This window comes from Macrotis lagotis, chromosome 3, assembly GCF_037893015.1.
Source record: "Macrotis lagotis isolate mMagLag1 chromosome 3, bilby.v1.9.chrom.fasta, whole genome shotgun sequence".
In the NCBI taxonomy this organism is placed as follows: domain Eukaryota; kingdom Metazoa; phylum Chordata; class Mammalia; order Peramelemorphia; family Peramelidae; genus Macrotis; species Macrotis lagotis.
Window position 1 is genome coordinate 238,724,439 of NC_133660.1, and position 20,344 is coordinate 238,744,782.

General features: G+C 37.6%; 1 protein-coding gene across 3 annotated transcripts in view; it reads left to right on the top strand.

Moving 5' to 3' along the window:
• Positions 1-20,344, top strand: part of SWAP70 (switching B cell complex subunit SWAP70) — a 73,266-nt gene that overhangs the window by 24,096 nt on the left and 28,826 nt on the right. For all 3 annotated transcript variants that reach the window (XM_074230287.1, XM_074230288.1, XM_074230289.1), the window contains exons 3-4: positions 12,189-12,362; positions 19,785-20,012. In XM_074230287.1, coding sequence (XP_074086388.1) covers positions 12,189-12,362; positions 19,785-20,012 — 402 coding nt within the window. The remainder of the gene's footprint in view (positions 1-12,188; positions 12,363-19,784; positions 20,013-20,344) is intronic.

A 20,344-nucleotide genomic window follows, 5' to 3' on the forward strand; every position in this document is an offset into this window, starting at 1 on the left:
GGTAGACTCCTGGTAATTCGTCCATATGTCCTTAGCTGGGATTGACTAAAGAAAGCAGGGAGAATTTATTGCTGGGACTGTACTTGAAGCTTTTTTAAGTGTGGTAGAAACTTTTGGAACTTGATACCCTTAGAAGTTAGAGTAATTCCCATATTTTAAGGAACATCAGAGGGAAACTACACTGAAGAGGTCCTGTCTTTTATACAGTAATATATAGTAATTTTTTATATAGTAATTTATGGTGGCCAGGTGATGTGTGTGTATATGTGGGTGCAGGTTGGGTTATGGTGCTGATAGCAGATGAAGAGGCTATCTGTTGTAGTGGCAGAAGAGGAAGCACCTGGGGCCAAGAAAAATGACAGCAACATTGGAGGCAGAGGAGATTGATGGGAACGAAGGCTAGATAGGTGATTAAGACTGAAGAGGGGATCTACATCTGTCCCTTCTTTTCTAGTCACCATTGCTACACTAGTATATATCCTTAAGACCAGCCAATGTGTGTACTATAGCATTAGTATTTTAACAGGCCTTCTTTTCTTCATTCTTTCTTCCCTCCAACCTCTTATTCAACGCTGCTACAGTACTCTTTCCTCTATTACTATTAAGACCCACCACGGCTCTACTAAAATTCTGCACTGGTTCCTTATCACCTCTGGAGTAAATTTCGGAGCTTCCCTACCCAACCTCCTTCTCCATTCTGGTGCTGCCCCATCTTGCTTTCCTTGGACTTTACACACGCTTGAAGCTCTCTAGCCAAACAGGTCTATTTTTTGCTCCTGGAAGGAACCAGGAGCCTCCCTGAAGGCTTCTGTGCTTTTGTACCAGATACTCCTCATGTCTGGAATGCTCACCCTCCCTTTCTTCACCTGCTGAATTTCTAAACATTCTTTAAAGCTCAGCTAGATGCTATCTCTTTCATGCAATCTCCCTTGATCACCTTAACTTCTTTGACCACGGTGTTTTTCTAAACTTGAATATACTTAAAGCATTTTTATGTATTATAGTTATCTGTGTCTTAACCTCCTTTTAGATTAAAGCTTCATGAGAGTAGAATATGAATATTTTCTGAGGTGTAATATTTTGCTCTGCTCTCAGTAAACATTTAATATCAAGGGAAGAGTCAAAAGTGGCAGTAGAGTAGTGGCACTGTCTGGAAGGCAGAATTGGAAGGTGATGTTAATATAAACCATCTTGTACCATACATATATAAGTGTATATATATATATATATATATATATATATATATATATACATATATATGTATATATATCTATATCTGTTATCTCTGACAACCTCACATTAATTGCATTTTTCTAATCAAAAGTGATTTAGAGCACTTATTCATATGATGATTTCTTCATCTTCAAATTCTTGACCATTTATCAATTGAGGATTGGCTTTATTCTTATAAATTTGACTTAGTTCTCTATATATTTGATAAATAAGAACTGTATCAGAGATATTTGTTATAAATATTGTTTTCCAGATTTCTGCTTTCCTTCTAATCTTGATTTCATTGATTTTATCTGTGCAAAAAATTTTAATTTAATATAATCAAAATTGTCTGTTTTACATTTTGTTAATACTCTTTATATCTTGTTTGATCATGAATCTGTAACTCACTTAACTTCTCCTTTAAGAATTTGGATGCTATATCATTTGGTGCCTGAATATTTAATATTGATATTCTTTGTCCTTGGTCCCTTTTAACAAGATGCAGTTTCTTTCCTTATTTCTTCTACTTAATTCTATTTTTACTGTTGCTTTGTCTGAGATTAGGATTGCCTATCCTGCATTTTTTAACTTCAGCTGAAGCATAGTAGACTTTGCTCCAACTCCTTACCTTTATTATTTGTTTTTCTCTGCTTCAAATGTGTTTCTTGTAAACAGCATATTGTAGAAATCTGGGTTTTGCTCCCCTCTGTGATCTGCTTCCATTTTATGGGAGAGCTCATCCCATTCCCATTTTTGATTACTAACTATTTTTATAGTTATTACTAACTCCGTCCTATATTTCCTCCCATGTCCTCTCCTTTCACTTTCTCCTCTTTGCCAGTGTTTTACTTTTGTCTGCCACTTTCTCTGGTCTTCCCTCTCTTGTCAGTCTCCTTCCACCGCTTTACTTAATCTCCTCCTCTCTTACTTTCCTCTGTGGTGAGATCAATTTCTATATTCACTACTGATGGGAGGAAGGTTCAAGTCATGCCAGTTGTCCACTCTCCCATCTTTCCCTCTATTGTAATAGATTTTTTTAATGCCTCTTCATGTGAAATAATTTACCCTATTCTTCCTTTTTTTGCACCCAGTGTACTCTTTCTCATTCCTTCTTTATTTTTTAATGTCATTCTCTTCAATTCACCTTATACCTGTACTTTCTATGTGTATTCCTTGTAGCTGTACTATTACTGATACAGTTTTTAAGAATTATAAACATCATCTTTTCATGTAGGTACTTAAAAAGCTCACCTCCATGGAATCGTTTATGTTTCCCTTTTTCTCTTTTTAGACTTTTCATGGGTCTTAATATTAGAGATCAAATCCTTTGTTCAATTCTGATTTCCTTATGAAAGTTTGAAATTCTCCTGTTTCATTGAATGACCATTTTTTTCCTTTGAAGTATTATATTCAATTTTTCCAGGTGGATGATTCTTGATTGTAGTCCAACTCTTTTGTCTAACTGACCAGATTTTTGCCTTGGATCAGAGCACTCAAAGCATATGGGTTCACATCCTGAGCTGTCCCTGAGAGAGCCCAAGACTCAGGATCCCAGGAAAGCAGCAGAAAATCAAAGAGAAGACAAGATCAGCCCAGACCCTTTATCCAAAAGCCCACAGGGCATGACCACAACCTCAAATCCAAAGTCAGGAAATATGAAAGAAGGAGCAAACAAAAAAATAATCCCATGATAAAGAACTATTATGGTGGCAGGAACACTCAAGACACAAATCCAGAAAAGGGAATGACTTCAAAACACCTGAAAATAAAACTTTAAAGTAAATACTTTACTTGAAGTAAAGTAAATAGTAATATGAAGATGAAAATATAGGATATCTCAAAGCAAAACTGACCTGAAAAACAGATGGAGAAGAACAGATTGGACTGCCTGAAATCTGTGAACAAAAAGAAAGTCTATATATCATATTTTAAGAGATCTTAAAAAGCAATCTAGGACAGCTAGGTGGCTATAGTAGACAAAGTGCCAAATCTAGAGTCAGGAAGACACATCATCCTGAGTTCAAATGTGGCCTCAGACACTTAGTTGCTGGGTGATACTGGTCAAGTCACTTAAATCCTATCTAACTTCAGTTGCTTCGTCTGTAAAATGAGTTGATGGAGGAAAAGGCAAACCCCTCCAGTATCTTAGCCAAGAAAACCCCACAAAAAGTCAAGTATGGCAAAAGAAAGTTCTCCAGATCTCTTAGAATTGAAGTGTAAAGAGAAAATAAGAAAGAATCTACAGGTTAACTCCTGAATGAAATCACTGAATGAAAATTCTCAGGAACATTATAGTCAAAATCCACAGCTTCCAGGTCAGAGAAAAAAAAAATTGTGTAAACAGAAAGCATTGAAGCATCTTAGTCCGGACACAGTAGCCATCACTCTTAAGGAATGGAGAGTTTGTAACAAAATATTCTAGAAGGTAAAGGAAATAAGAATACAACCAAGAATAATTTACTCAGAAAAACTGAGTATAAATGGGGGGAAAACGAACTTTTATATTAGAGAATTTCTAGGCATTCCTGATTAAAAAAACGGAGCTGTGTAGAAACATTGAAATATAAACTTAGAAACATAAAGAACTAATAATCATAATGGGTTAAACAAAGGATGGGTGGCGATGGGGAAGTACAATCAATTAGATTTGAAATATAAAGGGTTAAACAAATCTTAAACTATACATATTCTAATATGGGGAGGTGGTTTTTAATTTATATATAATATATAATACATATATTTATGCTTATAAAAATCTTAGAACCTCATAATCCTTTTATCCTTAGGAAACATGGAGTGAGACTTTGTGAATAGTTCTATTATGTTTTGATGGTCTTAAACTAATAATGGAAAGGGTGGGGAACAGAAGTACCACCGGAGTGTGGTCAGTGGAGGAGGGGAGGGAGGGAAAAGAAAGATGGAGAAAACTAACTCATATAATCACATAGAGTCTATAGAAACAAGGAGGAAGGAATCAGATGACACCTGAACCTTACTCTCCTCTGAACAGCTTAGAGGAGGAACTAACATACCCAGATCTACAGACACCCATAACCACACCCATGTACAAAATTACTTTTCATTTAACTGGGAAATGGGAAGGAAAAGGGAGAAGGGAGAGTGGAGAATAAGGGGGGTAGGTAGATTGAGAGGAATTTGTCTTAAAGCTAACTGAGGTGGTTGAATCTTGAAGAAGGACTTAAAAGGAAAGAGAAGAATTGGACATGCAAGTAAAAGAAATATATAGAAAATCAGCAAATTAAATTCCCCCAATTAAACACCAAAATAGGCATCTTGAAAATCAAAGTGGAGGTTAACAAAACTGAAAGTTTAAAAAAAAGAATTAGTAAAACTAGAAGTGCGGTTTTTTAAAATATAAAAACAATAGCCCATTAATTTGATTAAAAAAAGAAAGTCCCTTACTTTCTGTGTGTTTGTGAGCAGGTCATTCCCCTTTTAAAGGTTCATTTCCTCACATGTGAGATGGAGATAATAATATTTGTATTTCCTCTCTAGCTGGATTGTGAGAACAGCACTGTGACCACCTTAAATTTCAGCCCTTAAATATTTGCAAATATGGATTGTATCCTCCTTGAGGCTTTTCTTAAACTGATATTCATCCTATCCCTTTCCCTAATATTTTCCTCCCCAATAACAATCTCTTTTAAATTATAAATCCTAAAGAAAAAGAATTATCTCTCTTTAGGGATAAACTCTCCTCAGTATATCCCATATAGTCAATGGGTGGTGCCTATTAGTGTAGTTTGTTTCCCTAGTAATGATAATATCGTGCTAATATCTTTAGAGGCAAATTCTAAAATGTTCCTTGTTTTAGTTCAGTTTCACTAAATAAAAGCCCTCATTTACTGAACTTTTTTTCATACACTGAAAGAGCAAATGTAGTACTGCCTCAACATTTCCAAAATAAACCAGTATATCACTAAATTTAGAGGAGCGCTATTCACGAAAGGAGCTAGGTTGTAATAAAACAGTGAGAGCTTGTTTGTTATTGCTTAGCCACCTGGAGTGGAGTTGTGCCAGCTCTTCCAGCCACAGAAAAGCAGCCAAGGTTTCCATGGATTGGATTTAGATTCAGCAAAAATTAGTGCTTAGGTTTGAGAATTAAATGGAAAAAAGTCTACTAGTGACTGGAAATGGTGCTGTAAAGTTTAATGGTGTTGTCAGTTACCCAAAGAAAATAAGGAATAAGAAATAAGCCTTTCCATCCTTGTTAAAACTGGGGCATCTAATTACCCTCTTTCAGAATAATTGGTTTGTTTTTCCTATTATTAAAGAACTAAACTAGTAATCAAGGATTGTCCTCCAGATCACTGGATAGTCACTGCCAGTAAAATTTATATTCTATGGGGGACAACATCTACACGTATGGACCAGATACATAAAATGAGCCATTGTGGCATGACCATTTGACTGGAGAGGACAGTAGAGATGGGGAAGTAGAATCAATTTGAAAACTGATTGGATATGAGAGATGGTGGGGATGAAGAATTAGGAGTCAGGATGACTCCAAGGTTGTGATCCTGTGTTTGTGGGATTAGTGTATTGTTTGAAGCATAATGGTACCCTTGACAAAAATAGGAAAAATAAAGAAGAGGGTTGGGTTTTGAGGAAAGATGAGTTCATTTTTGGCTTGCTAACTTTGGGATGCCCATGATACTTCAGGTAAAGGTCTCCACTGGGCAGATGAAATGGAAATTAGGAAACCGACTTGGTTGGATATATAGGACTGGGACCTTTTGGGGAGGAGAGTATTCAGGAGGAGAAGGTGGTAATGTATCATGCTGCAGAAAGATCAGAAAACATGAGGATTAGGACAAGACTGTTAGATTTGACAAAAAATCACTGGTAATTTTGGAGAGAGCAATTTCAGTATAGTGATGAGGCTTGAATCTAGATTTCAAAGAGTCAAGAGGGAGGCATGGGGAAGGGCCATTGTAAACACATGATGACTGCAGATGGACTTTTGTGACTGAGAAACAGAGAAAGCCAATGTGACCATATCACAGAGGAGGAGAGGAGGCGACATCTCCAGTAAGACTGAGAATATATCCAGGACCAGATTCCATAGAACTTGAAAAGTTAAACACAGACATTTAGATTTGATTAGTGGCAATAGAAAGCCCCTGGAATTAGTTGAGTAGGAAGTGATCTGGTCAGATTGGCCTAAAGGGCAATTGCCTTGGAAACTCTGAGTTGGATGGACTGGAATGGGTAAGGGAGGGAGGCTGTGGCAGTGATCTGGGCTAGAGGTGAGGAGGGCCTTGAATTAAAGGGGTGGCTGTCTGTATGAGAGAAGAGAAGGGCTCAGCCTGGAAGGCATCTACAAAGAGAGCTCATGATGTTGAGAGAGAACATGTGAGAAAGGACTTCATTGGACTTTTGTGAAGGTTTTTTAAGCAAAGAAATTGTTCTACATAAAAGGACATTGACCAAGTTTTTTCCCTTGTCATTTAAGCATCCTCAGAGTTTTAAGTGTTATGTAACGTCCTCCCCAATCGGGGTATACCCCCATGACTTAACTATAGAACTCCCTGGCTAGGAGATAACCTGAATCAATCTAGATTCTCAGAGAAGTACTAAGAGCATGGAGAGTTTGAGTGACTCATCTAGGGGTTACTCATCCAGGATGCGTCAGAGGCGGAATTTGAATCTAGGACTTCTGACTTTGAGGCTAACTTTCTGTTCTTTATGCCACATTTCTTTTTGTTTCCTATAGCTATTTTTTTTTACCTTTTATATTTTCTACATGAAATAGATAAGAATTGAGGTTTGGGAGGCTCTGTGATGTGGAGCCAGAAAGAATATTGACTTGAAATTGTGAACTGGGTTCATGTCCAGACACTGCTACTTAGTGGTGTGATCAAATTTTTTATGAGTCTTAAAGTTTAGAATTTATAGATTGAAGACAAATTTTGGAGCATTGTAATAAAAATGGGAGTTTAAGTTTCAGTATCTGCATGCAAGTCTGGAGCACTGAGTACCTTTGAGTGCCCGATCTTTTTTTTTTTAGTTTTTGCAAGGGTTAAGTGGCTTGCCCAAGGCCACACAGCTAGGTAATTATTAAGTGTCTGAGGCTGGATTTGAACAACTCTTCAAGCAAACATTTCTTTTTTTTTTCCCGCTATTCCAAATACTTTAATAAGAGTTCTCTGCAAGGCATTTAAAACACCAATTTGTGAGGATAAACTCCATTGGAGAGAGAGAGAATACAGAACGCAGGTAGCCGCGGAGCTGAGAAATTTTCTTGATTCTGGGCAGGAGCTGAGAGTCTACTGCTTTCTGATCAGCCTTGCGTGCTGTTCTGTAATCTCATATTTCACTTTCTCTGTGTCAAAAATCTCTCCTTCTTGGTGTCTGGGTTTACGGAGCCTCTACTTCTTAAAGTAAGCATCAGTAAGATGATTTGGAATTTTTACACCAGAAAGGTCAACCCTGGTAGAGGTGGCAATGACAGATTTCTGATGGGTCCTTTGTAGAGGAACATGATTGATGGTTGGAGGTCCAGTCACCAGTAGCAAACCACTAGCCAGCTGCTTCAGGAAAACCACATGCTTGCCCCTGTGGCGGCCAGTGAGCATTATCAGAGCTGTGCCTCGGGTGAAGCTAGACTGAAGTTTCCTCATATGCTGGCTGAAGGGTTTTTTGCCATGACTTAGGAGTTTTCTCAGCACATCTTCAGTAGGGTAATACCTGGGCATTTTGCAAATCTTTACCACTCAGTTTCCTTCATTTTTATCACCACCAACTGGCTTTGAGATAGTAGCAGGCACCCTGTCTTTCTTTTTCCTTTCAATCCAGGTTTTTGGTGCAGCATATTTCCGCTTGTACATGGCTCTGTGGGAATACATTGCAGACCTAGAGTATCTGCCGATCCCTTGGGCCAGGACTGGGTTTCGACTGCAATGCTTTAGAGGTTTTTTCATCACCTTTTCAGCCCCATCTTCCTTTTTGGCCTTCCTTTTCTTTTTTTCCTTTCTAACCTTCTTTTCTTTGGGGGCTTTGGGGGGGTGTGGTTTGTCTGCCATCTTGAGAGAAGGGAAAGAGAATTCCAAGCAAACATTTCTAAGTGCTCTTTATGTTGGGCAGTTACCCCTTCCAGACCCTGTGAGCAGATGACACTTTTCATTGTTAGTTAGGAGCAGACACTATGCATAAAGCCAATTTGAGGTAGGCTAGAGGTCCATAGAATTCTAGATTGCAAGCACTCTGGAGAACCTTTGAGATCGTGTATTTGGCCCAGAGAGGTCATATGTAAGGCAGTATGATGTCAGAGTAGAAAGAGCTTTAGTACTGAGCTTTAGGGTTGTAACCTTGATTCTAGACAACTAGGAGCAGTGCACTTAGTAATTATGACCCTGGTTAAGTCATTAACCCCATTTACCTGTTTCCTTTTCTGTTAAATGAACTGGAGAATGAAATGGCAAGAAAATCCCAGATAGGGTCATGAAGAATCAGACATGACTTAAAATGACTGAAGATCAAAAAGAATAACTTGACTGTTTTCTAGATGTTTGCAGACAGGATCATATTTTCCCCTAAATATTCTCCTTTTCAAATTAAATACCCCAAGTTCCTTTGGCTCTTTCTCACATGACAGTTTAACTAACACTTCCTATTGTCAAAAGCCATTTCTCAGTGATACATTAATTAAAAGATATAAATATGTATCTTTTTTTTTAAGTTTTTGTAAGGCAATGGGGTTAAGTGGCTTGCCCAAGGCCACACGGCTAGGTAATTATTAAGTGTCTGAGGCTGGATTTGCACTCAGGTACTCCTGACTCCAGGGCTGGTGCTCTATCTACTGTGCCACCTAGCCACCCCTTAAATATATATATCTTTCAAATGAAGAGATCCAAATTATCAATAGCCAATATGAAGAAATATTAAATCTAATCTTAATCTAATCTAAAGTATAATATTAATAATTACATCTAAATCATTAATAAACAGAAATGCAAATGAAAGCATCTCTGAAGTTCCATTTTAATGAATTGAATTGACAAAGGTGATAGAACAGAAATGTGACAAGTACTGCAGAGGGCGTGGGTAAACGGTCATGTTCACGTACCATTAGTGGAACAGTGAATTAGTCCAGCCATTGCATTGTTTCCCCCCAAAGGTCATGAGACCTTTTCTTTCTTTTCTGTTTTTGGCCAGTTTGGACATAGATGCCAGTAATGGGATTACTTGATCAAAGAGTATGAACAGTTTGGAATAATGCAAGGAAAATCACTAAATTTTTCTCCCCAAAAGTTTGTTTTCTAGAACTCTTTTTAAAAAAAATTTTATGTATTTTTTTTTAATTTTGCAATTTTCCCCCTAATCTCACTTCCCTTCCCCATCCCCCACAGGAGGCAGTCTGATAGTCTTTACATTGTTTCCATGTTATACATTGATCAAAATTGAATGTGTTGAGAGAAATCATATCCTTAAGGGAAAAATAAAATATAAGAGAGATAGCAGAAGTACATAATAAGATAACTTTTTAAAAAAAAGTAAAAGGAGTAGTCTTTGGTCTTTGTTTAAACTCCCCAATTCTTTCTTTGGATACAGATGGCATTCTCCATCGCAGATATCCTAAAAATTGTCCCTGATGGTTGCACTGAGGAAATGAGCAAGTCCACTTAAGATTGATTGTCACCCCCATGTTGCTGCTAGGGTGTACAGTGTTCTTCTGGTTCTGCTCATCTTGCTCAGCATCAGTTCATGTAAATCCTTTCAGGCTTCTCTGAATTCCTATCCCTTGTGGTTTCTTTTTTTTTTTTTCTGCAAGGCAGTGGGGTTTAGTGGCTTGCCCAAGGCCACACAACTAGGTAAAAGTGTCTGAGGTCGGATTTGAACTCAGGTATTTCTGACTCCCAAGGCCGGTACTCTATCCACTGTGCCACCTAGCTGCCCCCTAGTGTCCCTTTTCTTCTGTAGTTTCTCTAGCACTGATGATTTCTGTCTTTTGTTCTTATCATTTTGAGGGGTGGGAGGCAAAAAATTTTTCATTAATGATTTGGATTAGTTGTTCATGTGATTGTTGGTCACTTAAAATTCTTCTTTTGAAAACTTCTTTGTATGTTTGGTCATTGAGGAATAAGCTTACATTTGGGTCGTTTTTTTTGATTGATGATGCAAATATGTTTTTTTATTTGAAAATCTAATATTCTTAATCTAACTTTATTGATTTTGTTTATATAAAACCTTTTAAATTTTAGATATTTCAGATAGTCTGTTTATCTTTTGCATTCATCTCTTTTTTATTTCCTTAAAAATTTTTCCTATAGCCATTATTATGAAGCAAATTTTTTGGATTTCTTTTGCAAGGCAATAGGGTTAAGTGACTTGCCCAAGGTCACACAGATAAGTAATTATCAAGTGCCTGAGGCCTGATTGGAACTCAGGTCCTCCTGACTCCAGAGCCAGTGCTCTAACCACTGCGCTGCCTAACTGCCTTTGAAGCATACTTTTTAAAAAAAATTGATGTGAATATTTAATATTTTGGTTGAGTCTATATTTGAAGTTTATTGTAGTATTTTAGTATGTAGTGATTAGTCTAAAACTAATTTCTGCTGAATTGATTTCTATTTTCCCCAGAAATTTTTAGCCAATTTGGCAATTTCCTTTTTTTGAACATCTTTTTTGCTTTTTTGTTTCTGTCATTGTCATGCTATTCCATGCTGTCTGGCCTGTATTGCCTTTCCATGCTTCCAGCTGTATTTATTGAATTGTTATCTGCCACCGAGGCCAGTTTAGATGTTTCCTCCTATGAAGGCTTTCTCTGATCCTTTCAGCTTTCTCTAGCACCTCTTGTGGCATACAGCTCACTCTTAGACTCTGCCTTTTCTCCATTAGACAATCATAGCATTTGGGAAGGACCTTTGAGGTCGTCTATCTTCCAGGCTCCTCATTTTAGAGAGGAGGAGATTGAGTCCCTGAGAGGTTTCCCTGCTCCAAATTTTAAAGGTGGTAAGGGGCCAAGCTGAAATTTGAATCCAGAGTTTATGACCCCAAATCCAATATGCTCTCCAGATTGTGCCATTTTTCCTTTGGTAATTAATTATGAAGTATTTTATGATGGTTTTGGAATTGCATATATTATGTAATATTTAACTTATCATGTATTTAGGTAGTTTCCTATGGGCAGAGGACCCCAATCTGCTCTGAAGATGTTTGTTGGTTCTTTAAGAAAAGTTCTGTAGATAATATAAATTGTGAAACTTTGCTAGAATTTATTATGTGTGTATATATATATATATATTATATATACATATAATATATATATAGTGATAAACATATAGGAGAGACTTGATAATGTTAACAGTAGTAATTTCTTATTCCAATTATGTGAAGGAGAAAAAATGGGGGGGATAAGTAAAATAGACATTGAAATAAACAGCATATTAGGTCCTTTGGTGTGGTGGTGGTAGAGAGTTCAGGGAGGGTGACCTTTTCTTTTTTTAAACTTAGTTCCATATTTCTTAATCAATTGAGGAAAAAGGTGGATTCAGATTGTTTTCACAGCCTGACTCCCCCTTTTGTGACATTGGCTCTTGTTCTAGCAGTTCTTCTAGGTTATGGTGTTAATAACAGAAAAGAGGGTCTAGCAAAGTTTCCAAGTTCTACTTTTCTGTTGTGCTTTCTTTTGCTAATTACAACCATCCTTTTAAGGCCTGCCATTAATTGGTTTCTCCAGAACATGGTTCTAGGCAAATGAGGATAAGGAGGCAGTTTATTTAAAAGAATTAATGTTTTTTATGAATCAACAAGGTTATGGGACTGGGAGAGGGAATCAAAGGGGTTTGCTGCCTGATTTGGTTGGGATTTGGTTATTTCACTGTGGCCTAACACATTCTATATGACCTAACCAAAGCATCAGTACTGGTATGTTGTTATACCTGGACTTATTTTTGACTGTCCTTGTAGTGGTTTTAAATGTTCTGTATTTTTTTCCTTTTTTTTTTTAGGTTCAAGGAAACTTTGACAAGATTGAGTTTAATAGGATGTGTTGGACGCTTTGTGTCAAAAAAAATCTCAACAAAAGTCCCTTGCTCATCAGTGAAGAAGATTCCTTTAAAGTGTGGGTCATTTTCAACTTTTTGTCTGAGGACAAATACCCATTAATTATTGTGCCTGAAGAGGTAAGGAGTAATTTGAAAAACATGTTTACATGAGCTTTCTTATTATGGTAGTGTAATAGATTGTTATAATTAGAATGGGTTCCAGAGAAGGAAATTGAGTATTCAGAGAGGTTTAATTAATTGCTTTAGGTCAACTAACAAGTTTAGTGGCAGTACCCAGATCTCTCTCAGGCTTGACCTTTTTTTAAAAAAAAAAAGGGATATTTTGGTAGACACATTAGAAATATTGTGGTTTATAATGAATATGGGAGGAAAAAAAACCTCTGGACTAGTGTTTATTGGTAAGAAATGCAGTATTTAGCCAGGCATCTGCCTTATATAATTGCGGATAGTCTTCATTGGGAAAGGCCAAAATGGAATGCTGTGGGAAAGCTAAATTCTTCTGTAGGTTGGCAAGCAGGGTAAGACTCTTTTTTTCTTCTTCTTCTTCTAAATTGCTGCAATTATAGAAAAATCCATTTATGATGCCCAAAAATGTCTTTCTGCAAGACAAGGCATATTTAGCAGACATAGCTTTCTGCCTACTTATAAATTGGCTGTGTTTTATAGAAGTCAGTGAGGATTATCAGAGAGAATTTTCTTTTAAGGCTATCTTAGTCATTTGAATATAGGTTTATTACATAGTGTTTTAAGTTCCAGAATGTTTTTTTTTCTGCAATATATTTTATAGAGAGAGGCAATATTGATTAAGTGTTGCTTAGTGGAAAGATACCTGACAATGGATTCATAAAGACCTGGTTCAGATTCCTCCTAATACACATACTAGATTGTGTGACCTTAGGCAAGTCACTTAGCTGTCAGTGCTGCTCCAGGCTATGAATCTTAAACCCAAATAGAAATAGGGGCCACTAAACCATGTCTAAGGATTCTGGTGGGCCACATATTGTCTATTTTTTTGCATTTTTATTTAGTTTCTTGAGTATTTCCCCAATTACTTTTGAATCTGGTTCAGGGCACTTGGGGTGTTGTGTGCCGCCTGAAGTGGCCAGCAGCTGTAGTTGTCCCCTCTGTCAGAGAAGAAGTAAATTTAGCTGTGCCTAGGGAGTAGTATGTCTATGAAGTTCTGGGTCTTTGTCCTTCCTGATGAAATGTAATGGAGAACCAGGCTTTCCCACCCATCTGCCCAATATTGACCTGCTAGAACAACCTCAAAGCTCTGAGGACTGCCAGGCCATGGTCTGGCTCTTGTTGCCTTTTTGAGGTACTTGTCAGTCCAAGGATGAAGTCTTTCTGTTGTCCCCTGTAGAGAATGAAGAGTAGGAAAATGAACCAGTCAGGATGCCTTGCACTCCTAACACTGGCCTGGGGACAGGGCTTTAGAGGCCAGCCTCCCCTTGGACCAGTGATAAAACTGAGGCTCTTTGACATCTTTGACTGCTTTAAGTCTTTTGGTATTGGGATTATTAGTTAAAAAACATAGATTTCTGATTTAACTTGGGTGAGCCAGCAAAGGTAATCATGAATTAGAGCAAGAGATTCTTTTGATTCTTTGACATTTAGCATCATATTGTGTTAATACCAAAAGTGCTTGGTATGAGCTATAGGTTTTTTTTAAAAATTGGGGCGGCTAGGTGGTGCAGTGGATAGAGCACCGGCCCTGGAGTCAGGAGTACCTGAGTTCAAATCCGCCCTCAGACACTTAATAATTACCTAGCTGTGTGGCCTTGGGCAAGTCACTCAACCCCATTGCCTTGCAAAAATCTAAAAAAAAAAAATTAAAAAAGTTTTCCCCCCAATACATGCAAAGATAATTTTCAGCATTCATTCTTGTTGCAAGCTTTTGAGTTCCACATTTTTCTCCTTTCCTCCCTTCCTTCCCCCCTCCCCATGGCCATGAGCAATCTGAAATAGGTTGTACATGTACAGTTGTGTTTAACATATTTCCATATTAGTCATGTTGTGAAAGAAGAATTAGAACTATAGGTCTTTAGTAAATATTGGTTGAATTGAATTATTTGTGTACCTAAATGGGCAAATGGAAAATGGGCTGTATATTGATTTTTTTTTTGCCAAAGAAAAAAGTTTAAATTAATAAATAAGGGTGATATAGTATTGTCCATAGAATGCTGAATTTAGTCTCAAAAGAACTTGTGTTCAAATCCAGATTTAATATTTATGTTTTGTAGGACCTTTGTTTAAATTATTTCAGTTAATCTCTATGGACCATGTTTCCTGATCTGCAAAACAAAAGGCAAAGAAACTTTTTGATCCTGTGGAATGTTAGTAAGAGATAGCTGAAGGAACATTTACTCAGAGAAAAAAACAAATAAAGAAAAACCCTACAATACCAAAAGAGATCTGTGATGGTTTAAAAATCAAGTTTCATAATATTAAGTATACCAGATTTATTTGATAATGTACATTTTTTTTCTAGAAATTAGAAGAAAATAATATTCCCATTGTAGGACTTTGAGTAATTAAAATTTGGAATATTATTTAGTAGATACTCAAGTGAAATCATTTCCTGTTGGAAGAATTGTGCGGCACTGTCTGAGCAAGTATTTTCTATTCTTAACTTGTCTTGGATGTGGACAGGTTGCCTGCAAATAGCCTTCTTGTTTTAGACTTATTTTTGGAAAGATGAAGACAGCTTCATAGTTGTTTTTGTGCTGACGACTTCCATCTATATAGCTACTCTGTCTCTCCTTGAGCTTCAGTCTTGCCTCCCCAATTGCCTATTTGACATTTCAAACTAGATATCCCAGTGATTCTCCACATCCAAAATAAGATCCATTCTCTTTTTCCCCACTTCCAACTCACCCCTTTCCATTTTATCAAATGCTTGTTCCTTTTCTGGACCATCCTGTTTCAGGGGAAAATAAGCAAGATACACCTTCAGATGAGGATAATGAACTATGGAGCTTGAGGGTTCACAGAGTGCTTTTTATTTGATCCGCACAATGACCTGTGAGGGAGGTAGTCTTCTATCTTTATTTTAACACAAGATGCTGAGCCCAGGGCCCCCCAGCTGGTGAGGAGTAGGGCCTTTGTTGAGCCTGGATTCCAAGCCTAGATAATTTCTGCAGTCACTTCTGGTGCTAAAATTCTAGGATGATGGTGTTTCCTGATATATAATGAGTAATCTAGCATTTATTAAGCTATGTGCTAAGCACTGGAATAAAAAAGAGGAAAAATGAGGAGCTCACTATCTGATGGGAGAGACAACATGCTAATAGTGTGGGCATTAATCTTTTGTTTTTCCTTCTGGAGCCTGGAGGGAGTATACCCCATCATTGGGAGCTTCTCAGAAACTTTGCCTGGAGCCCTGGCATCTCATGTGAGAGAGAGAGGGTGAGGGGAGGCCCTAGAACACTGACTTTTGGACCTCATATCTGATCCACGGCATCCCTAATCTTCTGCATCACCAAGCCTGCCTGCCTAGGCACATGTGTAGATCATGGTTTGTTGGTTTTTTTTTTTTAGGTTTTTTTTGCAAGGCAAACGGGGTTAAGTGGCTTGCCCAAGGCCACACAGCTAGGTAAATTATTGTCTAAGACTGGACCCAGGTACTCCTGACTCCAGGGCTGGTACTTTATCCACTGCACCACCTAGCCACCCCCATAGATCATGTTTTTAATAGAGAAAATGAGAAAGTGACTTCAGGGAGGGAAAACCTTGGGAAGAAGATACACAGACATAGTTGTAAATTATTGATAAGTGCTGATTACTTGGCCTTATCTTGTGGGGTTTTTGATCAAAAAAATTCCCTTCCCTCTCCACATCTATAGACTTAAGAGCTACATTGTCATTTTAACTTTATATATGGAACAGCATGATTTATCATGAGTCCTCTTGAACTTGTGATTGGATATTGCATTGCTTAGTCTTTGGCTTTCAAACCATAAAACTGTAGTTATTGTATGAATTATGATTTTTGTTCTGCTCACTTCAATTGCACCAGGTCATGCAAGTCTTTCCAGGTTTTTCTGAAGCCAACCCCTTTATACTTTTTTACAGCTCAATACTATTCCATCACATTCATATTCCATAACTTGTTCAGACATTCCCCAACTGATAAGCTGCCCCTCAATTTTGTAGATTTTTGACACATCAAAATTTATAGCTGCCATAAATATTTTTGTACAACCTTTGAATCCTTAGAACTTATGCCTCCCTTAATCTGCTCTTCCTCTTATTCTCTTCCTTCTTTTCTCTCCTTTTTCTTCTGTTGAGTGAAATGCATTTCTGTATCCAATTTTGTGAATGCATTCCTTCCCTTTCTGACCAGTTTAAATAAGGGTGGTGTTTAATTTTCTCCTGTTTCCCACACACTTGCTTTTCTATTTTGTGTAAATTTATGCATATTATAAAATATATAACATAATGAAAATTGTTTAGTTCTTTGAGAATTCAGTTTTCCATCACTCAGTAGTTAGGTCTGTGAATGTTAAATAAAGATTAATTGACTTAATTCCAAGGTTAAGATATCCCCCCTTCCTGCATCAGACAGGCTGTTTTTATTTTTGTACAGTAATATATAGCACTTATTTTAGAAAATATTTTAGCATTCATTTGTTGTTTGATTTTTACAACAAATAATATGGGATGGGTGGTACAATTCAGAAGAGGAGACTAGATCAAATGAGGTGGAGTGATTTGGCCAAGGTCATTCTTTGAATAAATGCTTATTGATTGACCTCTGAATTCCCATCCATTGACCCAACCTTCCTTCAGGGACACTCTGGAAATTGGTGTTTGTCTCTCAATGTAGCTATTGTCCTGGGTCATAAAATCAGGGTTGAAAGGGATCTCAGGGACCACCTAGTCATCCCCTGCTCCTTTTACAGACCTGAAACCTGAGGCATCTGGAGCTTTAGTGACTTGTTCTTGGTCTCAGAACTCATATGAGCAAGTTCTGGGATTTGAACACTTATTCCAATTCCAGGTCCACTGTTTTTGCCATTATCTCTCTATATATGGGATCAGCTATTTACCTAGTTAGGAAGAAAGCAGGTCATGTGTCTGATGCTCAGAAGAATTGAATTGGAGATGTTATTCAAATTAAACTGAAATAATTTTGAAAGATCCTTAAACAAAAACTGATTGTCTATTAAGCCAAACCTTGGTAACAGGCTTTTCAGCTATAAAAGGCCATAGAAGTTCTAGCTATCTAAGATCACATGTGACTGGAATTTTCATTCTTTGTTATTTTGGGTGAAACTTGAATGGAAATAGGAAGTAAGCTGCTTCCTGAAACTGAATGAGCTTTCAGAATGTTGGTATTTAGCAGGAGGAGTCCTTGGAGACACATGGGTTGTTTCTTAATATTATTTAGTAATGACAAGTAGGAACGACTTAATGCATAAAGAGATACTAAAATTAGTGATTTTTTGGACTTGGATAAAATACTGAGTGTAATTGATATAATTTAGGATGAAGGTCATGAAGCAGGAAGGGACCTTAGAAAGAATCTAGTCCAGTGTTTTCATTAGCAATGGAGGAAATTGATATCCTCAAAGATAGGAAGACTGTGGTCACAAAGCTAGTTAGTGGCTGGGCTGGGCCCAGAGCCCAGGTCTCTTGGTTCTTCTCCAGGGCTCTTTATTCTGCCCCAACCCAGCTTGTAATTAGGGGCCTCTGCTTCCCCTTGCATCCCCCTGAGGCTTTTCCGCCATCTGCCCTCCCTCTTTCCCTTGTCCCAGGGGCAGCTGGTCCTAGGAGCTGGAACTCTCTAACTCAGGGATTTTTCCTCACTGTCCCTTCTCTCCTCTTTTAGAAGCAGATATGTAGAGAAAGCAAGCACAGAGTAAGGGAAAGCATCCAACGGGGGACCTGGGGTCCACTTACTCCTTTGTGTGACCTGGGCAAGTCAACTTTGACTTTTTTGGGGTGTTAAGAGGGGAGAGGCTAGATCTCACTTTACTATTCACCAGGTAGTTGTATTTGAACCGGGCTTAAATATTGCCTTCATCTCTCTTAACTCTTTTAATTCTTGCCCCTTTTAGAAATTTCTTGCCTCTCTTCTCTTTTGCCTTCCTTTTCTTCCTGCTGCCTTTACTTCTCCAGATCTGTTCCATTTTTTAAGTAAAAATAGGAGTCCAACCTGAATCATGGCCACTGAAACTTAGTGAATAACTATTTGTTTCATGATTATAATATACAAAGTGCTGGTGTGCCTTCAAGGAGCTTACACTTTTGGGAAGGGGGCAGTATATAAACACCCTAGAAATTGAGGCCTTATAGAACTTTAGCAACTGGGGCACCAAGAAAAACTACACATCATCCAGGAGCACCCGAGTTGTGACTTGAAGGAAGCTTAAGGTTTTTAGGAGGAGAAAGTGAGGAAGGGAGTGTGTTGATCAATCCATAAGCATCCTTTAAGGGCCTTCTATGCTTTAAGCACCTTGCCTAGGTGCCAAGAATTACCAAGGAGCTTCCCTTCTTTTTTAAGTTGTTTTTTTTAGGGTTTTTTTTTTTTTGCAAGGCAAATGGGGTTAAGTGGCTTGCCCAAGGCCACACAGCTAGGTAATTATTAAGTGTCTGAGACTGGATTTGAACCCAGGTACTCCTGACTCCAGGTCTGGTGCTTTATCCACTGCGCCACCTAGCTGCCCCACTTCCCTTCTTTTTTGAGACACCTTGTGCATGTTGAAATTAATATAAAATTAATCTAAAGTAATTGAAATGAAAGGGGAACATATTATATTGATGGGAGGGCATGCTCCCTGAGAGGTGTGAGAGGTGGGACTTACACTGAGTTTTGAAAGAGTTGGAGTTCTAGGATGTCAGTGCAATATGAGTGACAGCATAGGCAAAGGCTTTGTGATACCAAGTGGCCCCGAGACCATTTGGGCTCCTCTTCTTGATATCTTCGCAGCATTGGGTACTGTTGGCCACCTCTTCCTGGAAACTCCTGGAGATTTTTCATTAGTTTTTTCTTTTGATTCTCCTTTTATCTGTCTAATCTGAGACTCCTTCATTGAGTCTAAAGGAGAAGAAAGGGACAGTGAGGAAAAAATCATATCTTTGGGTGTCCCGCAAGGCTTGGTTGTGGATCTTCTCTTTTCTCTCCTGTGTCATCAGCTCTCATGGGTTCAGTTATCACCTCTATGTAGATGATTCACAGATCTCCATATATAGACCTAGTCTCTCTTCTGGCCTCTTGCATATTAAAACTTCCTTTTGAACATCTGGATGTCTCATAGTTGCCTTGTTGATATTATTAATGATTATTCTGTAAGCCTGCCACAAGAGTTTAAGCCATGTAGAACAGAGATATATACTAGATTTATAATTTTATTGGCATGGGGGACTCCCAAATGATGGTACTCCCTCTACTGATGCAGATTGGAATTTCTGGTCCTAGAAAGTTGTTCAGAGTATGGAGAGGTGAAATGACATTTTTTCTAAACAACATCATCAACATTTGTTTTAAATATGGTCCCTTACTCTTCAATAATTTTTTTTCCCTTTTTTGTACAGATTGAATACTTGCTTAAGAAACTTAATGAAGCAATGGGGGGAGTTTGGCAACAAGAAGAATTTGAACATTACAAAATCAACTTTGATGCTACTCGAGATGGCCTTTCTGCTTGGGAATTAATTGAACTTATTGGAAGTGGACAGTTTAGCAAAGGCATGGATCGACAGACAGTGTCTATGGCAATTAATGAAGTTTTTAATGAGTTAATATTAGATGTGCTGAAACAGGTAAAAGTGATTTGATTTTCCTTCTACTTTGCAATCTTTAAATTTATTTTTCAAAGGCTTTAAGTTTATTGTCTTAGTATTATGATAGGTTAGTATTATAATAAATAGGTTTTCATGTGAAGAGTTTAAATACATTTTTAAACTATGTGTATTGAAGATTTGCTGCTTTGAAGAGAAATGTGAATTGTACCTTTTCAGGGACATCTTTTTTTAAATGATTGATTTTTTTAAAATTTTTATTTATTTAAGGCAATGGGGCTAAGTGACTTGCCCAAGGTCACACAGCTAGGCAATTATCTGAGGTCAGATTTGAACTCAGGTCCTCCAACTCC